Source organism: Lissotriton vulgaris, chromosome 6 (assembly GCF_964263255.1).
Source record: "Lissotriton vulgaris chromosome 6, aLisVul1.2, whole genome shotgun sequence".
Lineage (NCBI taxonomy): Eukaryota > Metazoa > Chordata > Amphibia > Caudata > Salamandridae > Lissotriton > Lissotriton vulgaris.
Genome location: NC_141694.1, coordinates 20,777,514 through 20,796,036, shown reverse-complemented (window position 1 = coordinate 20,796,036; position 18,523 = coordinate 20,777,514). Strand labels below are relative to the sequence as shown.

The 18,523-nt window shown below is 41.6% G+C and overlaps 1 protein-coding gene across 1 annotated transcript in view; it reads left to right on the top strand.

Annotated features, from left to right (window-relative positions):
* LOC147706718 (solute carrier family 22 member 7-like) overlaps positions 1–18,523 on the top strand; it is a 272,267-nt gene that overhangs the window by 204,837 nt on the left and 48,907 nt on the right. Inside the window, exon 8 of the mRNA XM_086925855.1 lies at positions 14,078–14,186. Within this exon, the coding sequence (XP_086781981.1) occupies positions 14,078–14,186 (109 nt within the window). The remainder of the gene's footprint in view (positions 1–14,077; positions 14,187–18,523) is intronic.

The window sequence follows — 18,523 nt, the reverse complement described above, 5'->3', positions numbered from 1 at the left end:
TGTATATGGTGTCACTTGCCATAGGTTCCTTGCAATTCTACCTCCTTTGAAATCAAAAAGTGCCCAAATAAATAGGCAAAGTTCTAGATGAAAAAGGTGGCAAAATAAAAGAGGTCAAATAAAACAGATCCTATCCAATTATCATTTAGCTGGTGCCTCATACAAAAGTTATCCTTCTCAAAGCATAATATCCATCCTTTTCCAATTTGCTTAGTATTCTTGACTGATTAGCTACAATACACTCCCATGGAGTCACATGTAGCTAGTGACAGTAAAATTCAACCTAATCCATAACCAATAGTAATCACTCTAATGTTCCCACTCACCCTCAAAATTAGAGCTGAAAAACTTGACCACTGTTGGTTGTGGGTGATTTCTCCAATTGAAGAATTTCCATAAACAATCTTTTCTTAATTCATTATCTTATGAAAAAAATGAAAAATATCTATTGCACTGCTCAAAACTACTCAAAACTCAAACTTGCAACCCACACATTACAGTACTCTTGATCTCCGATGTGTCCTTCAGATAATGTCCTGCAATTTGATATAAATTTCAAGATGGAAACCTCAACACAGTTTAAAATGCCTTGAGGCAATTAAAAGACCTAGCGGTTATATATAATACGTCCTACAAGCAATAACAAGCATTTCAAAGACATAGCAGTAGTGCATAGCACATGATACTTCTCTTATAGTTATACGTAGAGCCTCCCTTACAAACTGGGGTAACTAGGTTACACATAGCACGTCCTTCACCTCTTACAATTGTCCAGACATGTCTTCTTATAACCCGGGACAGCTGTTACTTATTACCAAACTTCATAGAATCAATTCTCTAGCAAGTCTCAGTATATTTAAACTTGCTAACTCAGCATTTAATTACGGTAATAAGTGCAAGCACATATCCACTTAGTTGCCATTCCTACTCATATTCCCTGTGGAGCTATTCTTTAAACTGAAAGTAAACCAAAGAGTCCCCACCCTAGTCAGAGACAATGTAACCATGCTTACATCACACAGTAACACTCCGATTATCCTCAGTCTTAGCACATACCATGATATCCATTCTTGCCTTCCCTCAACCAAAAATACAAACCAACAGTTCGCAAAATGGCTCCTCCTCTTATAGGTCCAGCTTAACTCATTCTAATTACTCCACCTATCAGGGTCCGAGGCAGTAATTTCAAATGTCACAGGACTTTCCAAGATGCGGAACAGAATCCAAAACTTCTACTTCAATCAATAATTTTTCTAATATAATAGATCATTGTGATATAATCTTAAAGTCCTAATGCAAAACACAAATGCCATCATCTTGATACTAAGTATAGATTTCAGCTTAAAATCACTCACATTTACTCTACCAAACATCAAAATACATTCACATGCCAAGACCAATCAAAGCTGTATTTTCCACCTGCATCTGATACAAAACATCTATGATCGAAAGCTGCACATTGTAATATGTCTTCACAATCTTAGACACAAACATAATATCACCTTACGCTCTCATAATGAAGCCACAAAAGGAAAAGAGACTGTGAGAGGCTGGCTCAGTATATAATGTACACCTATGTAAGTGGACACCTTGCACTGATCTAGACAACAATTATGGTGATTTTAGTAGTCTTAGACAACCTTAAAGCTCTCTAAGTGGCAGCTGTGGAGAGCAGCCTTCAGGCTTAGTCCAGAAGGAGTGTAAAGCACCTTGTTTTACCTGTAGAAAATCTTTTAGGTAGAGATTAAATGAAAAAGAACCACACAGTGTATTTATAAAAATATGCATTTTGTTATAAGACATTCACTAACACATTTAGATATCTCCTAACGGGAGATACATACAATACACACAATACCTTTCACTAGAAACAGGTAAGTAGCACAGAATACACAGCGGTCATCAGAGGGGAACTAAACCATATACTAGAATAGTGGTATGCAAACCACGACTAGAGTCAAGACAATACTCAGGGGACATAAAAATGCTAGGAACCCAAGGAACCACCCAAGGTGAGTATCTAGGAGCCCCACAGAGGTTGTGTGTGGTGTAGGAACAAGACCATGTTCTCTGTACCAATCAACGTTTAAGTCACAGTTGTAATTTTAAAGAAATAGGAACCTTCCCAGTGGACCCTGAAGAAACCCCGTAGAGGTCAAGAGTTTGGAGAGCCACCCCACCCATTGATAACCTAGGAACCAGGTTACCTGGGCCAGGGAAACAGGGGGCAAAGGTGTGAAGTGGCATCAAAACCACTGTCAAACCTAATGGACAACTTCAGAAAGATGCAGATGATGGAGAAGGTGAAGGTGTCCTGTGGAAGCCAAAGGTGGATTCAAGATGTGAGGCACCTGCAAGCAGAGGGAACAGAGTCTATGCCACTCAGGAGTGACCAGGAGGAAAGGAAGACGAATGCCCACCGATGTCGGGTTTTGCAGGAGAGCTAATGGTGACCTTGGAACTGCAGCTGTGTGGGTCAGATGACACTGTGAAAGACCAGGAGCAGTGCAGGAGCTTTCCCACATTGGATGTCGAGAGTTGAGGGGTCAGTGTCCAGCAGGAGCACCAGCAAGCCTTGCAACTGCAACCAACATGGAAGTATAAGAAGGTGCAATGTCGGGACCAGCAAGGTCCAGGAGACTCACCACAATCAGTGGAGTAAGGGCAGGCCCTGAGCAATCAGGGGTGCCCAAAAGAATTCAAAGGTGACCCCCCAATAGGACCCTCAGGCCGGAGGCACTGGAGTCGCAAGAGGGTCTCGACAAAGATGCAGGCCACGATGCAAGTGATCCAGTGAGGATGAAGATCTTGGTCATTAGAGATGCTTGAGTTTAGGGCTACTCGGAGACTGAAGGTCTTGGTGAAAGGAAGCCAACAAGCGTTTGCAACTGCAAGTTGATGTGGTGCACAGGGGTTCGATTTGTGCTGCTCTGACGAGGGGTCCTGGCCTCAAACTTGGTGAGAGGACAGGGCAGGCCTGAGGGATGTGAATAACCACCACCTGTGTTGCTGAGCCTTTCGGAGTCTGTGGGAACCCAGAATCAGAAGACCGGTCAGCTTAGTTGCTGTGCCTGCAGAGGCAGGGAAGTGACTCCTTCAAGGGACATTTCTTCAGGTGTTTTAGATGCCCATAGGCCTTGGAAGGTTTTCTGTATCAAGCACAGGCACGGATGTTACATCAGAAGAGCAGGGCGAAGAGATCAGGAGCTGCAGGATTCTTCCTGGTTGCAGCCTTAATGCCCTGAGCGAAGTCCAGCAAAGGGCAGAGTACTCAGACGGTCGAAGTTGAAGTGGTGTCTGAATTGTATTTTGCCCCACAATCAATCTATGGACCCCACCCACAGGTAAGCCCTTAAATACCCTAAGGAAAATGGGTTGGGACGATACAGGGGTCCTTACCTAAGGAGGAGCTGGACAAGGGGGAGGATACTCACCAGTCCTTTGTATAGTTTCACACCAGAGCTATACCCAACAGCTTCCTGAACTGTTTTGAGTTAGACTATGCATCAAGGGCACCAAATGAGCCCTGCACGCAGACTATGTGGTGCTGGCACGCGCTCCCACTCTGCCCCAATACACTAAACCTGTCGGGGAGGAGGCCACACATCTCCGTGACAGGATTCCTATTGTTCTCCCTTCCCCTGCTTGAGCTTGGCTCAGCAGCAGGAGGGCAGAATCATGCCTCTGGTCGGCATCAGCCATATTGTGCTGTCCGGGTCTAGAAGACTAGTATCGGGAGCACTGAGGGCCTAATGGTGGGCCTTTACAGTGCTTGGAATCATACCTCCCACACCATGTATGGTGTGGGGTTTCGATTCCAACATGTTTGTTACCAAATACAACAGGATTATATGATATATGGCTGTCTCACTTACAACCCGAGAGAATGGACTCCAAAGGCTGCAGTGGTGTTGTGCTCATGCAGGGGCACCCTCATACTTAGAACCGAGCACCCTGCCTTCAGAATTGAAAAGGCCTGCGGTAGGGGTGACTTATAGGATTTAAGTGCATTAATCCTAGATATAGGGAAACCTATATCTTTTGTAAGTGGTGCTAGCACCAGCTTACACAGGCTACAATGGCAGTCCTGTAGCTTAGTGATAGTTTGAATGGTCTCCCATAGGTGGCATTAATACATGCTTCTGACTGGAGGACCTCTGGGGTATCTATGCCCTGGTTGCCTTAGTACCATATACTAGGGACTGATAAGGATACCCCAGTATCCAATCTGGGATGTACCTAAATACTTACCATAACAATTTAGGGGAGAAAGCAGAGAGACTGGGGTCCTGATTAGCAGGATCCCAGTCAGAATTGTCAGAAACAGCATTACATCAAGCAAAAAGAGGGGTTAACCATAAAAGCAGGTCCTTCTTTCTTACAGAGACCATTTTTATTTATTTATTTTATTTATTTTCAAGGTTTTATATAGCGTGAACAAGATCCTTACAGATATCAGAGTGCTTTACATATAATGAGAAGGCAGGAACAATGTAATACAGGGGAAAGAGAAATAGTTAAATAGTATATACACAGTTTTAAGTTCAAGTGAGTTTTGCCTAGAGGATCAATTTGACTTCCTTTTTGAAGAATGCAGTGGATGAGATAAGTCTTATTTCTGGAGGCAGGGCATTCCAAATCCTGGGGGCCATCCCTAGTATATCAGATCTCTCACCATGCGCCTCAACCATTATGTTGCCTGGCAATCCAGTTATCCCCAGATAAAAACATTATATCACCTAGTGCTCATTTTTGGTTTACACAGTCAAAAACCGAAAGGAAAACTTTCTATAATTTAAAATGTAAATTGCCTTCTTAAAACAAAAGCAAAATCCCAGCCACACAAAATATCAGCATGCAATGCTAGGCAGCAGTTAGCAATCATGTTGAAACTGCAAAGATACGCATCCATAGTAAAAGGAGAAAGCTTCTAAATCAAAACACAAGTTACTCTGTACATAAATGGATAACCTGTCATGTACAGACCCATTTCACCACACTAGTTCAGTTATGATAAAGGCAGAAATCATAATTTACAATGTAATCCTTCAAATATAGATTCAACCTAAAACAGCCATAATTCACTTGTTCAATCTCCCATAAATGACAGCTGTTGTAATACACCGAACCAACCTTTATCGATACTTGCAGATGTATTACCCCACATCCTAGGGTTCCTTAGGTATAGTTGTTCTACAGGCACTGATATAGTATTATTAGAGGCACCTTAAAAAAGAAACCGGAAAAGGAAAAAAGAGAAAGAGAAAACTATAGAGAGATGTGATTGAAATTCAAATCTAAGGCACATTTACAAATAAATGGGAAAATAATTACTACAAGGTGAGCACCTGAAGTACCATAAAGCATCATAATGTAGTGAACAATTCTCTGTCTATATTGAGACCAAAGTCCACTGTGTGTAGTCCATCAATTCACCATGTTTCTTTTAAACTAAGCCTTTGTACTCTGTTGCATCCTCCGTGGTGTAGGTTATTATTGTTTATTCCCATAACAGAAATTCTACACAAATCATTACCAACATGCATTAATTTCAAATATTTCCCTAAGAGAGACATTTCATCACATTTTTGATCGCATTGATATGTTCCTTGATCCTTTCTTTCAATGGTCAAATTGTTGAACCCACATACTGTTTATTAAAACGGCAAGTAATGAGATTTATGCTAAAACCTGTTACAATTTAAAAACCCTCTGATGCTGAATTATTTAGTCTTATCAAAATTCTCAAATTCTTTCACTTTTATCAATGACATATTAACAACATACACATCCTTAGTACCAGTAGCACCATTCAGATTTCGTTTTTAATCTGTACGTGTCACTCAAACTGAAAATATTCTTAAGTGTTTCTGCTGTCCTGAATGTGATCATTAGATGTGGTCTGATCAGTTCTTTAAGATCTTTCTCCAAACTCAAAACCTCCCAATTTTTCTCAGAACGTTGTATATTGCATCATTCTCTCTGCAAAATGTCATGACAAGTCTGATGTGTTGTCTACTAGTAAACCATTTAGGTTTCTCAGATTGACTTAGGGCCCAAATACGATGTCAGGTGGACCTGAATCCTTCTGACATCATTTGGGTACTGGGACTGACTGACCTCCTATCTGCGGTCCTAACCCAGCACACTCGGTCACACTCCTATTCTTTACAAGGGGGGCATGCATTACAACTGGAATGCATTTTCTCAGTGTAAAGAGAACAGGTGCAGTTCATCCCTGCAGCCCATGGCAAGCACCTCTAGCTGCTTGCCATGGGGTGCAGGGATCAACTGGGAGGCACCATAGCTGCCCCCTTGGCCTCCAACTGCCGTGCGCCCAAGGGGGCCTTGCTGGGGGCCCCCAAAGTCGACTTACAACAGCCTTTCTGTGTCAGAAAGGCAGGCACAGAAAGGCTGTCAGAATCCGACTCTGTAATCTCTCGGGCGGAAAGAGCCACCCTTGGGATTACAGGAGGCTTTCCAAATTGTAGATGGGCTCTTTGAGCCCGTCGGAAGCTGTTCAAAGTCCAGTTTGGATTAAGCATGGGCGAATTTTGCGAATCTCGCGTTCGCGAATTTTGCGGATTTGCGAACTCGCAATCCGCAAAATCCGCGAATTCCCGCGAATTTGCGGATTTTTTTTTGTGTTCGCGCGGGTTTCTGCCAGTTCGCGAGGGTTTTGTACAATTTCGCAAACGCGAACTTACCTGTCGGGCCGCAAGTTTTGTGAACTTGTTGTTTCTACGTGTCCAGCCTGTTTGGGACACTCTTCTTCATCACTGCCACTCTCTGTCACCACTGCCACTCTCTGACTACTCATGCCACCCTCTGGCCCACCCATGCCACCCTCTGTTTCATCACCGCACCCTCTGGTTGTCCAGTGTACATTATTTTCGGCAAAGCAAAGCACACCTTCCCTGCCTCAAGTGACCTGAATTAATTTGGGGCTGATTAATGTGTCACAGAATATTTTTTTAGCTGGCACCTGCTTCCTTAGTGCTTCCTGATTAGTGATCTTTTGCACTTGCTAAGTGCTTTCATTGTTGCAAAATTAGTTACAACACCTGCCCTGCCCCAACTGACAATAATGAATTAGGGGCTGATTAATGTGTCACTGGATTTGAACTTCCAGCCTGGCTCCTGCTTGTCTGCCTTAGCTGTAATTCAGGACCTTTGTGTAACTATTCTGAGGGTCAGAGCAGGGTCACATAATAGTTGCAAGTAGGCAACTGAACTCTGGAGGGGCCCCTCAGGAAGCACTACAGGAAATGGCTACTAATGATGAGCTTGAACTTTTGAACCTGGTAAGTAGTTTCAGTTTTGCTAAGATCGTATTTCTGCAATTTAACGCTTATTCGCGGGGCGCGAAGTTGAACTTAGAAGCCGCGAACTCACGCGAACAGTGCGAGCAAGCCATAAAATCCGCTGCTCGCGGATTTGCGGATTTTGCGGGAAATTCGCGAATCTCGCGGATTGCGAGTTTACCGAAAATCCGCAAAATCCGCGAGCGTAACGGATTTTCCGCCCATGCTTAGTTTGGATTCCTTTCTGACTGAGTCCTTCCAAATGGGTCGGTCGGAAATTAATCCGAACAGGAGATTACAATGCCGTAGAAATGCCTCCTAGCGAGGGTCGGAGTCGGTTTCTACGGCATCATAATCGGCCCGTAAGTAGCAATTCTCGTTATAGGCTGTCTGCCTTTTTGACAGACTGTATCCAAATGCTAGTGGGATAACCTCTCACTGATCATCTTTATAAAGTTTTTTGTTTTTTGATTCATAGTCTTCTAGGTTTGAACAATTCCTCTAGTGTCTGATTAATACCTAAAATGGGATGTTTCTTTTCTGAATCACTGGATGTTCTGATTCAAAGTGTGGGATACTGTTCCTGGAGGTACTCTTACAGAATGACTGTGTGTGTAGAGTTTTGTCTCTGAAATACAGTTTCAAATCCATAAAAGGGATGCTGGACTTGCTCTATTCTATTGACAGTTCCACATTAACCATATTAGCATTCTAATAACTGGGGTATGAGATAAGTTGATCTCCTATATCCTTCCTCATGAACAATAAATCATCTTTATATCAGACCCATAGTGTCACATGTGATATCCATCATGGGCTGATTGATTCCATGCATGCTCCCTCTCAAACCAGCCCATGAATAATTTGGCATAAAAGCGAACAAACATGGAACCCATTGCGGTCCCCCAATCTGGTGATGTACAGTATTCAGATATACGAAATAGTTATTTTTCAGAACAAACTCAATTAGTTCTAGGGCCGTCTTAGATTGGCTATAAAAAGATGCTGATTTCATACTAAAATAAATATTTAAGAACTTTTTGGCCATAAATTAAACATAAAATTATAATCAATACATTACATTAAACATAGCGCATCAAAGACAATGACAATACATGTCACCAGTTCTTTAAATGCTGGAGGTTTTTTATTGACTACTGCTTCAAAATGGTTGTACCCACATCTTGTTTTAAACAAACTAACCGACCAAGGTTGGCTTTGAAACTAAAAAGAAAAGAAACACATTTTTGTAATGGCCATTTTAAACGCATGCTTTTTTTGCATTTCTCTCATTTGCAATACCCTATATTTACCTCTCTTCTTTCATTTAAGGGGCATGTTTGTTCACTGTAGTTAAAAATGCATCAAAAAGTCATGGGCTTGTTGGTGAATATCTGTGCTTTAGTTTATTCAGTATATCCAAACATGATAAAATCCATACATTTCTAGATGTTCAAGTAAAAACTTTGGAAGGCCAGTTAATCACAACACTTTATCAGAAGCCAACAGACAGAAATAACTCCTTATGCATCAAAAGCTTCCATCCTCATAATCTCAAAAGAGAATCTGTGCTACGGGCAATTTTTAAAGATAAGACACAACTGCACAACACAAGCTGATTACTTTGAAAACTCGTCCACATTTCAAGTAAAATTGAGAGATAAAAGGTATGCCCATAAACTCTTAAAACATTCAAGCCAAGAGCCTCATAGAGAAGAAATAAAAAATAAAAATGATGGAAAAGTTTGTCTGCATTTCTATATATTGTCCCCATACAAATAACTTTAAGAAGATTATTATGAAAAATTGGCTTGCCCCTCGGAACTTCTACCTTCTCAGACACTTTTCTTCAAGAAATATTCTGAGTCTGAGGATAAGCGCCAACCAGGCCGAATCCACTTCTTATATCCAAACTGCGCTCCAATGCAGCTGGCCTTAACTTTTGACTTTGACATGGTCTTGCAGGATCAGATGTCCACGGTTGGCTCTTTGATCTTTTAGGTGCTAGATTTCACTAACAATTTTACAATTTCATAGCTCTGTTTCTATTGATTGGATTTTTGTCATGTTTGTGTCAAAAAATAGTTTTCATTCATTCAATTTTTCTGAATTTGTTTGGGATTTTTCTTGTGTTGAGTTTTTAATTTATTACTGTTTGTCTGCTACATAAATACTTTAAAGATTGCCTCTAAGTTACACCTGGCTGATTTTTGTGCCGAGCTACCCCGGGTTAAGCACAGGTTAATTTAGTGACTTTTTGTGGTTCACCCTCCATAAGATTGTGGCTGTTGCTTGACCAGGGCTCACACCTAGACAAAAAGCAACCCAATTTGTCACAGAAAGGTTCTAAGCCTATTTAAATATATAGTAGCTGATTTATAATTTGGTGGACAGGGTACTTAATCATAAATGCCACAGAGTAACCTGCCTGCCAAACTGAGGCTCGGTCTGCCCTATTTAAGGCCGGAAGGACCACCAGCTTTTCGTCGACAGAGCCCTAATTCCCTTGATTGAAGGACAAAGCTTCCTGAGATATCCCAACGGATTAGGGGCCTGCTTTGCTTAGGGTAGGCACTGAGATTTCCTTATTTATTGACCATCGTTGCAATTGTAATTGTAATTGTAATTGTAAAGGTTCTTCTATAGCGCATGGCTACTCGGAAGCATCCCAGCGCTTGATATTAACCAGAGGAAAATAGGTATCAGGTACCCGAGGTACAGAGGCCTAACTTATCTAAATCTTAGGCATCAAAGATAGTCTGGCTGAAAGGGCAGAAAAAAAATTAACATTGGCACTACATGCCGTGAAAAAAGCTCTTGTGTACGAAATATTTTTTTGTTTTCAATAACCAACTCCCACTTTGGGAGTTTGCTTCTGAAAAATGAAAACGTTATTACAATTTGGTGGACAGAGAGCAAAACAGACATTTGCCATCCATCAAACTTTTTGAACTTTGACAGGAACCACTATTATGGGCCAGGGCCAAGGTACGTGGATCAATGCTGAGTCAGTGGTGGCACCTCTAAGTTTGACAGACAGTAGTTCGTCATGGTGGCAGACACAATAGGCCCCCATTAGGATAGCGGGCGGACTTTGCCCACCCGCCATCCCCATGCAAAACGGGACCGCCTACCATAGTAGCGGCGGTCCCGCCTTGGCAATTAGGATGCGCCCACCACACTGTCGGGCGCATCCTGTATTTTACCATTGCGGCGGGCGGTGCTGAAAGCGCCGCCCGCCGCAATGGTAAAAATGCACGTTGTGCATTTCAAAGGACAACATGACAGGCATCGCACGGTGCCTGCCATGTTGTGCTTTGAAATGCGGGGGGGGGTACCATAGGAAGCCCCCCCATGTGCACCCTCCACCCCCTGGAGTCCCAGGGGTCCCGCAACGGGCCCCCACAGGGAGTTTCCGCATGCCTTTCCGTGCACGGAAAGGCATGTCTGAAAGCCCATCATAATATGGCTGGCGGTGTCTAATAGACACGGTCACCATATTAAACATTTTCTGACCCGGTCGGCGGACGGTGTTTACGTCCACCGCGGTCCCCCCCCGCCATAGTAATATGGTGGGAGGGGGATGGGTGGCGGGCGGGCAAGAATGTCGAGCGGATCGCCACCGCCACCATGGCGGTGTCGATCCGCCCGACATCGTAATGGACCCCAATGTGTCTGCCACCCTGATAGTGGAGTACTGGCTGCCAAACTCTAGATTTGGCCCATAACTATCACACCACTTCTGATGGGATATAAAACAGAACCTCAAATTGAGACATACTACAGATCAATTTACAATTATTTTTCCAAGAGGTAACTATTCTATTGAAGGAACTCATGAACTCCTCTACACAGGCAAAGACAAATAGGCTGCCCTAATAGTCCTTAATGTTTCAGCCACTTGAAGAGTCAGCAATAAGGTGAGTGTGCGGCAATTTCAATTTTCAGCATCCATATTAAACCAATATAAAATGTAGAAAAAACGTATAAAATCACCAAATATTAATCAATTCCATGAAAGTATTTTTAAATTTGCCATACATTATCAAAAGTTACAAGGAGTCTGCTTAGCCGAGATATGTGAAATCTATCTGCATGTCTCAATCATCATCTTCTATCACTAGCTGTCTGCGAGTCTCAGTTCAATGAGTTTACCACCACAACACCAGCATGCACAAACACACTGGCACTAGAAAACATCTATTCACTGCCACTCTTTAGTACAAGCTGCTGGGCTGCAGCCACCCACCCAAACTCTACTAGAAACCTACCTCCCTGTCAGATCTTCACATATTCAGGAAATAATCAGCAGCAGCTGACCTATACAATTAGTCTTTTATCAAGGGCATGCAGATATTAACGTCCATCACTAACATTTCCCTCTGCATCTTACATGCATCACTACAACAAAGTACGATTGTGAAAGTATTAAAAACTTCCAACATTAAAAACTATATTACAAAAATAACTTTGGTCCATAGAGCACTACATCATTATCTACCTACCATCAACTCAAATACCTTATTAAATCCAACATCTACTTGGAAACAAGCTTCTAAATTTGTTGAGTCAGCATAGATCCCACTTTTACAACCACTTCTGTTCTTATCTGTCCCCACTTAAGTGTGGAGTCCCAAAGGGCTTGACCTTTCACTGCCTACAATTGAACATCTGTCTATATCCAGTGGCATTCTTAATCCACTACTATGAACACCAATGCTACATTTACGTTTTTGGAATGCTGCTGATAACACCACTTCAGGCAACTTCTCCACGGTTGGATGTGTACTCGAGGTTCACATTTGAATGACTCAGAACCACCACAGGCTAAACACTGACAAGACAGAAAAAATGCCATGTGCCAGGCTTATTTCTACCATTTGCCTTTTCCTAAACCACAGGCATATATAACTGCTCCACACCCACTTCCAAAGTAGTAAAGAGATTCTTGGACTCTATATGGAGGCCTAACCCTCCATGAAAGTTTGAGTCCATAGCTTCAGTGAAACCTCATTCCCTTCATTTCATTCATGTTCACCCTCAAAGAGGTATCGGTGAAATTTGGGAATTTGTGGTCCGTGAATTAACGCAAAAGTGAATACGCAGTCCGCAAAATTCACGAATTTTTGTGAACTTGCAATTTTTTTTATTTTGGTGAGTTCGCAAGGTTTTTTTCAGCGCGGCTATCGCAAACTTACCTATGCGGTCGTTTTTGGGCGCGGCCATCATGTTCGCAGGAGGAAAACAACTCAGCAAACTCAGAATCAAGGTAAGTCAACGTAGCGCGCACAAGATTGTATTTTTAAAGCGCGAACAAGCAAAAAAAAATCACAAACTTGCGAATTGCTGATTGTTTGGCAATGTCGCGCGATTCGCGGATCACGAAATTGCCAAAAAAACGCAAATTTCGCGAGCAGAACGAATTTTCAGTCCATGCTTAGTTCTAACATTAACAGCCCCTGTCCTCTATCACCTTCGTTATATCTCTTATCATCATAGTCCAGGCATCTCCTCACTACCCAAAATTGGCAAAACTCTTGCACTGATAAAATCTCATCCTTAGAAAATGTGATATCATTACCTAGCCCTAAATTAGAACTGTAATCTTTGAGAACCTCTTCAAAATAAGCAACAGTGATGGAGAAACAGTCTCTTACATCACACTCTACATGTTAAACATACAAACTAACACCAAGTTGAAAGAGTAGATTTTTTTAGAATAAATCTATGAAATCACCTCCTCAGGTAATTTGGATATCTCCCTGAGACACCTACACAAAGTAATGTTATTCAAATTGCACTTGTACCCAGAGACAATAGTTAGATAGTTCATATTTCCCTACTACTGACGGGCATGTGAGGAGTTTAAAATTAAATTTATTACATGACTTCTGGTGCTTCATTGGATACACTGTGCATTGCAATGATCAAAATCATGTTAAGAATTTAGCATTCTAATGTTAGTGACTGGATTGATGGTGTACATTTACTCTCTATTATGGAGGCGATTGTGCTAATGATGCCACACTGTCCCTCAGCAAGTTCCTAATTCAGACTCCACTGTATGAGAGGTGCACAGGGTATACACCTGTTACAACGCATTCGTTACTCCGCACTACCATTACAACACGACTTTTACAACGCATACCATTACAACGCATTGCGCTGGGGGGCGCTCTAGGATAGGGAATAAGTATAATTTACTATCCAACACCTTCCCTAGGGTCCACGGGGACTGGAGTTAGAATAGTAAATTATACTTACCACTATCCAGCACCTCAAAGCGCTATGCGTTGTAATGGTATGCGTTGTAATGGTCGCGTTGTAATAGTAGGTAGTTGTAACGGTATGCGTTGTAACATGGTACATCCGTGCACAGGAATATTGCTTTACCCAGGTTAGCAGAACATTGTCTTATGAATTTTCTCCATTGTTCATTTTCCTATCCTGTTAAAACAAACTAAACATTTCTAATGCCATTCAATGTTTACTATATGCTGGACAATTACATTCAAATGTATTTTCCTTTCTCAAAAAGTAATATCATATATATATACAAAATAAGTTTGTTTGGTGACCATTAACACTGAAAATTAATTCCTTGATGGTTGACCTTCTAAGGATGATGTTTTGTTGTTCCCAACAATTATTTTTCACAGGTCGCAATTAACTTAATCACCAATTAATTATCTCTTCACTAAGGTGTTTCACTGTCATTTAATCCACCTGTATAACTCTTTCTTTCTCTCTTTCCTGCTCTTACCTAAATCCAGCTTTTGGGGGGCTGCGAACAGCAATTGCAGTTTTAGGGAAAGGATTCTCTGGAGCCACCTTCACAACCCTCATCCTGTTTAGTGCTGAGCTCTACCCAACTGTCATCAGGTATGCATAAGCACTGCTTTAAGATATTCATAATTGATAATATGGTCATAGCAAAACCACAGCTGTGTTGGCTGTCTCCAAAGAAGCAACTAAGAAGTTAAAGCAAGATTCTGAAAAGCACCAATCCAATCTTCTACAGCATCTTTGCATTGAATGGGCATGGATTCTGTGCACGGCATGCCTGATACACAATCTGCAATTTGTTGTATGTAAAGTAGCTAAGAATCACTACAGTAGAACTACTTGGTGCAATACAAATTACAATTCACAAACCTAGCAGTGGAAATTACCACTTTCACCTCTCCTTTGTTGTTTATGGGGATATCAATATGATTTATATGTCTATTGAAGATACTATGAGCCTTTGTCTCTTTCTACATTTATACAGGAATGGGGTGGGCGGAATTTGCATAATCGTGTTACGCAAATCTCCGCGAAACGGTAAAAAATCCCTGCGAACACGCGGAATTGCTTGTTCGCAATGCTTTTTTCCTGTTTGCAATCGCTGTTTGCGTGCCCGGGGTGAAATATCTTGCAGACATGCATTTTCAGAACGTGAACACTTTCACCATGTTGCGACAAAAATAAAATTAAATGCACTTTCAAGCCAACCTTTGTGTGCTGGCATTTCCCAGGCTTCTCCTACACAGAGTCTGTTCTCTTGTAGGTTTAGGTCGCTGGTATGTGCATAGGCTAGCCACCAGCTTGTTTGACTGCAGCCAAACTCAATGAGCCTTTTTTTCTCTGGTGGCTGTATAGTTGGGTATGGTGATAAGTTCTTAGTTTACATTAAAAAACCATAGTTCACGAAAAAAAGGCTAAAGTGACGTCATAGTTAGGTGTCGCAATGATTTCAAAAATAACATTTAAAATGTTGCCATAAATGTCTTATTACTTAACATATTACGTCACTCATTGCATATTAATCTTGAATGTGATATCACTGATTACTTTATTAAATGAATGTAACAGTTTGATGTGCACTTTTCATACTGGAAGGTTTTCAATGTTCTACACCTAGACCCAACTTTCTATCACATCTGTAGTTGTAGATGGTAATATAATTATAAATGTAGATCAAATAAATTGCTGTAGCACTATTAACTACATTTTTAATTAAATATTGAATAAATTCAAATATATTAAATCAAAATGTATTTTTCTGGAGTTTAATTTTTGACAATGCCCACCTAAAAAATAATATGTTTTCTATTATACAATCACATTTATTATTACATATTAATGAAGGTGACGTGTAGAATTAGTTGAAAGTAATGTAATCATATTTTAATCAAAAGTATTAGCAACATTAATTCATAAATTCCAAAAAGGTTGGTAAAATAAGTTATTATTACAAAATAAATATATTTTATATTTATATATCTTAGTTAACATTGCATTATATTTAGTTATATTTAAAATAAAATATTTATTGTTATAATTTCCTATGTGGTTTTATTTTTAGTACCTCTCGCCATCATTTTCTATGGGTGAGTTTTGCAGTATCAGTTGTTGGTAATTTGTGTTGCTGAACTTACTAGTATTTCTTTTTTGGCAGTAATAACACTTGTAAACTTGGCTCCCCCTCTTTTTCACTGGATGGAAACACTTTTGAGTAACTTTACAATAGGGTTTTCTGAATATCCAAAAGTAGTACATTTACTCAAATGCGTAAGATTAAATTACTCATGTAAATTACTCACAGGTGTAAGTTATGTTTAGGAATAGCTCCAGAAGTGTTCTGTGGATGGATACATGAAAGTATGTATCCTACAAGTTCAAAGATGCTATCCAGTCTCCTGAATCTAGGAGCAATGAACATAGGCCAAAGTCAACACCTTGAAACTGTTCTTTCAAATGATTGTGCTCAGCAGGCGGAGGTCTAGCATCGGCCCTGGTCCTCTGGCAAAATAATTGGTTGTCATACATTTTGGCCATCAGAGACTGAATTTCTTGGCAAAAAAGGATCTGTGATCCACTGAAATCTGAACAAACACAGGTAGGACAGCAGGGGGAATATTCAACAACATGAAGAACCTCCTGGTCTGAGATAGCTGGATTCTAGCTGGGCAAGTAAAGAACAAGTATGCTTCCTATCCACCATGAATAGGCTGTGGGAGGTGGAATAAAATCAGAAGTTAGCCATAGCCTCTGATACCACCATGTCCTTCGGAGCGGTAAATAGCTATGCTGGCTGTGGTACAGATTAAGAGGTCTGCATACCGCAATAGATGAGAACCCAAGGATGTTCTCTAAGCATTTGGTATTGCTGTGTAATTGACAAGCCAGTGATTGCAAATCCCAAAATGTGGGCCATCGCATTGATATCTTTCAGGCACTCCAATGTAAAGCCAGGTTTTTTTTACCGGACAGCCAGGAACCATCAAATGATATATTCATTTAGGATAAATTCACATTTCCAGAAAACCTGTGATTTTGATCATCTGAGTAAAAGAATTCTGAAATTCCCCAGGACTGGCCAAGAATATCTTGCTGGCCATATCCCAAAAGGCGTTTGTATAGCTTCTCAGCAGGCAGATGGCATTCAGGCACCTCAAAGCCAACTGCCAGAAGAAAAGACTCTTTCCGGAAAGCATCAATGCTTTGATTCACTGTTTAATGGCGCAGTAAAGAATTAAGTGAGATTCACTTTGGTGGTGGAAGCATGACCTACCAAGTTCTCAGGCATCAGTTGGGGGAGGTCAGAAAGGACAGGTCCCTGATGATGCTTACCTACCAGGTGACTTACAGGGTAGCCAAACATGACCCCACCTGCAAGATTTCCATCAGTAGATTTGTCTTGGGCCTTGATTGAGAATTTAAGTTTGAAAATAGGTTACTCGCCACTTATGTGACCGATATCCTGCATGCCTTATTACAAGTGCATTATATCCTCTGGCACTTGTAATAAGGCGGACGGGATACCATTACGATTATAACTGAGTACCCGTCGAAACTCTAAATCAGACCCTTAGTCTCCATCGCTGGTAGCTGAAGGTCCAGCACTCCTGCTGCTCTTTGGACTACTAAAATAAACAGGCACTCTTCTCTGAGGGGACTTTACCTCTTTCTTAGGCAAAGTATCAACATCGCTGCCACTCTGTGGCTATAAATATAGGTCAGCATCAGTGTGATGAAGAAGTAGCATTTTTTCTGCCTCCTCGTTGTCATCCTGATCATGAGAATCATTTTGAAGGCCTTAAACAGCATTAGAATCTGATCCATTAAGGAAGGGGCAGGTCCCCATGCCAGCTCACCCTGCAACAGTTCTCCTGTCCAGATTTCTCGCAGCCGGCTACTCTCTGCTGCCTGTTCACCTGCTGCCCTATTTCTGTGCTTCCTATGCTTGTTTCTTGCTCTGTTCTGGCTTTTCTGCTTGTTTCTCTGCCCTCCATTTTGCCTTTTTGTGCTCATTTTTCTGCCCTCTGTTTTAGCCACTTCCGCTACGTTTTGCCTATCCAGCTAATTTTTCTGCCCTCCATTTTGCCTCCTCTGCCCTCTATTTTACCCTCTTCTGCTCTGTTTTGCCTTTTCCACTCATTTATATGCCCTCTGTTTTGCCTTTTCTGCCCTCTTTTTGTGCCTCCTCTGCTCATTTCTTGCTCTGTTTCACCTTTTTTGTTAATTTTTCTGACCTCTCTTTTGCCTTTTTCGCTTGTTTTTCTGACCTCTGTTTGGCCTATTCTGCTCATGTTTCTGCCCTCTGTTTTGCTCTGTTTTGTATTTTTGCTCAATTTTCTGCCCTATGTTTTGCCTTGTCTGCTTGTTTCTTTGTCCTTGTTTTACTTTTTTGCTCACTCGTTCTTCTACCCTCTGTTTTGCTTTTTTCTGCATGTTTCTTTACTCTTCCCACAGTTTCCTCAAAACCTGTTGCAGGGGGAACTGGCATGACGGAGTCCTCACACCCCGTGCCCAGATACCCCCAGCGGTGAAATTGACTTGCTCTACAATGCTGATTGACTACAAAATTGGGGACTGCATCTTTTTAATCTTATAAGTAGACATGGGCCTGCTTCATATTGAAAATGTTGTTGGGTCAGTACAAGTGCAGGTGCCACTGAAGTTGAGGCTGGTGCCAGAGCGATGGAAGCAAAGAAGGCGTCTGAGGTAGGAGTAGCGGATTGCGCCAGCAGCGGCTGGCGGCCAGGAGCCATCTGACTCATACGAGCACCATAGCGTCGGATGTCTCCCACCCATCTGACACATGCAAAGGGTTAACTGTTCAGTTGACAGGTACAGGGGAGAGCTGCCACTGAAGTGCACCAACTGGGGCTGTGTTTCCCACAATCCCTCCTGGCCCCCTCACCTGCCCCTGATCAATGCTATTAATGGCCAGC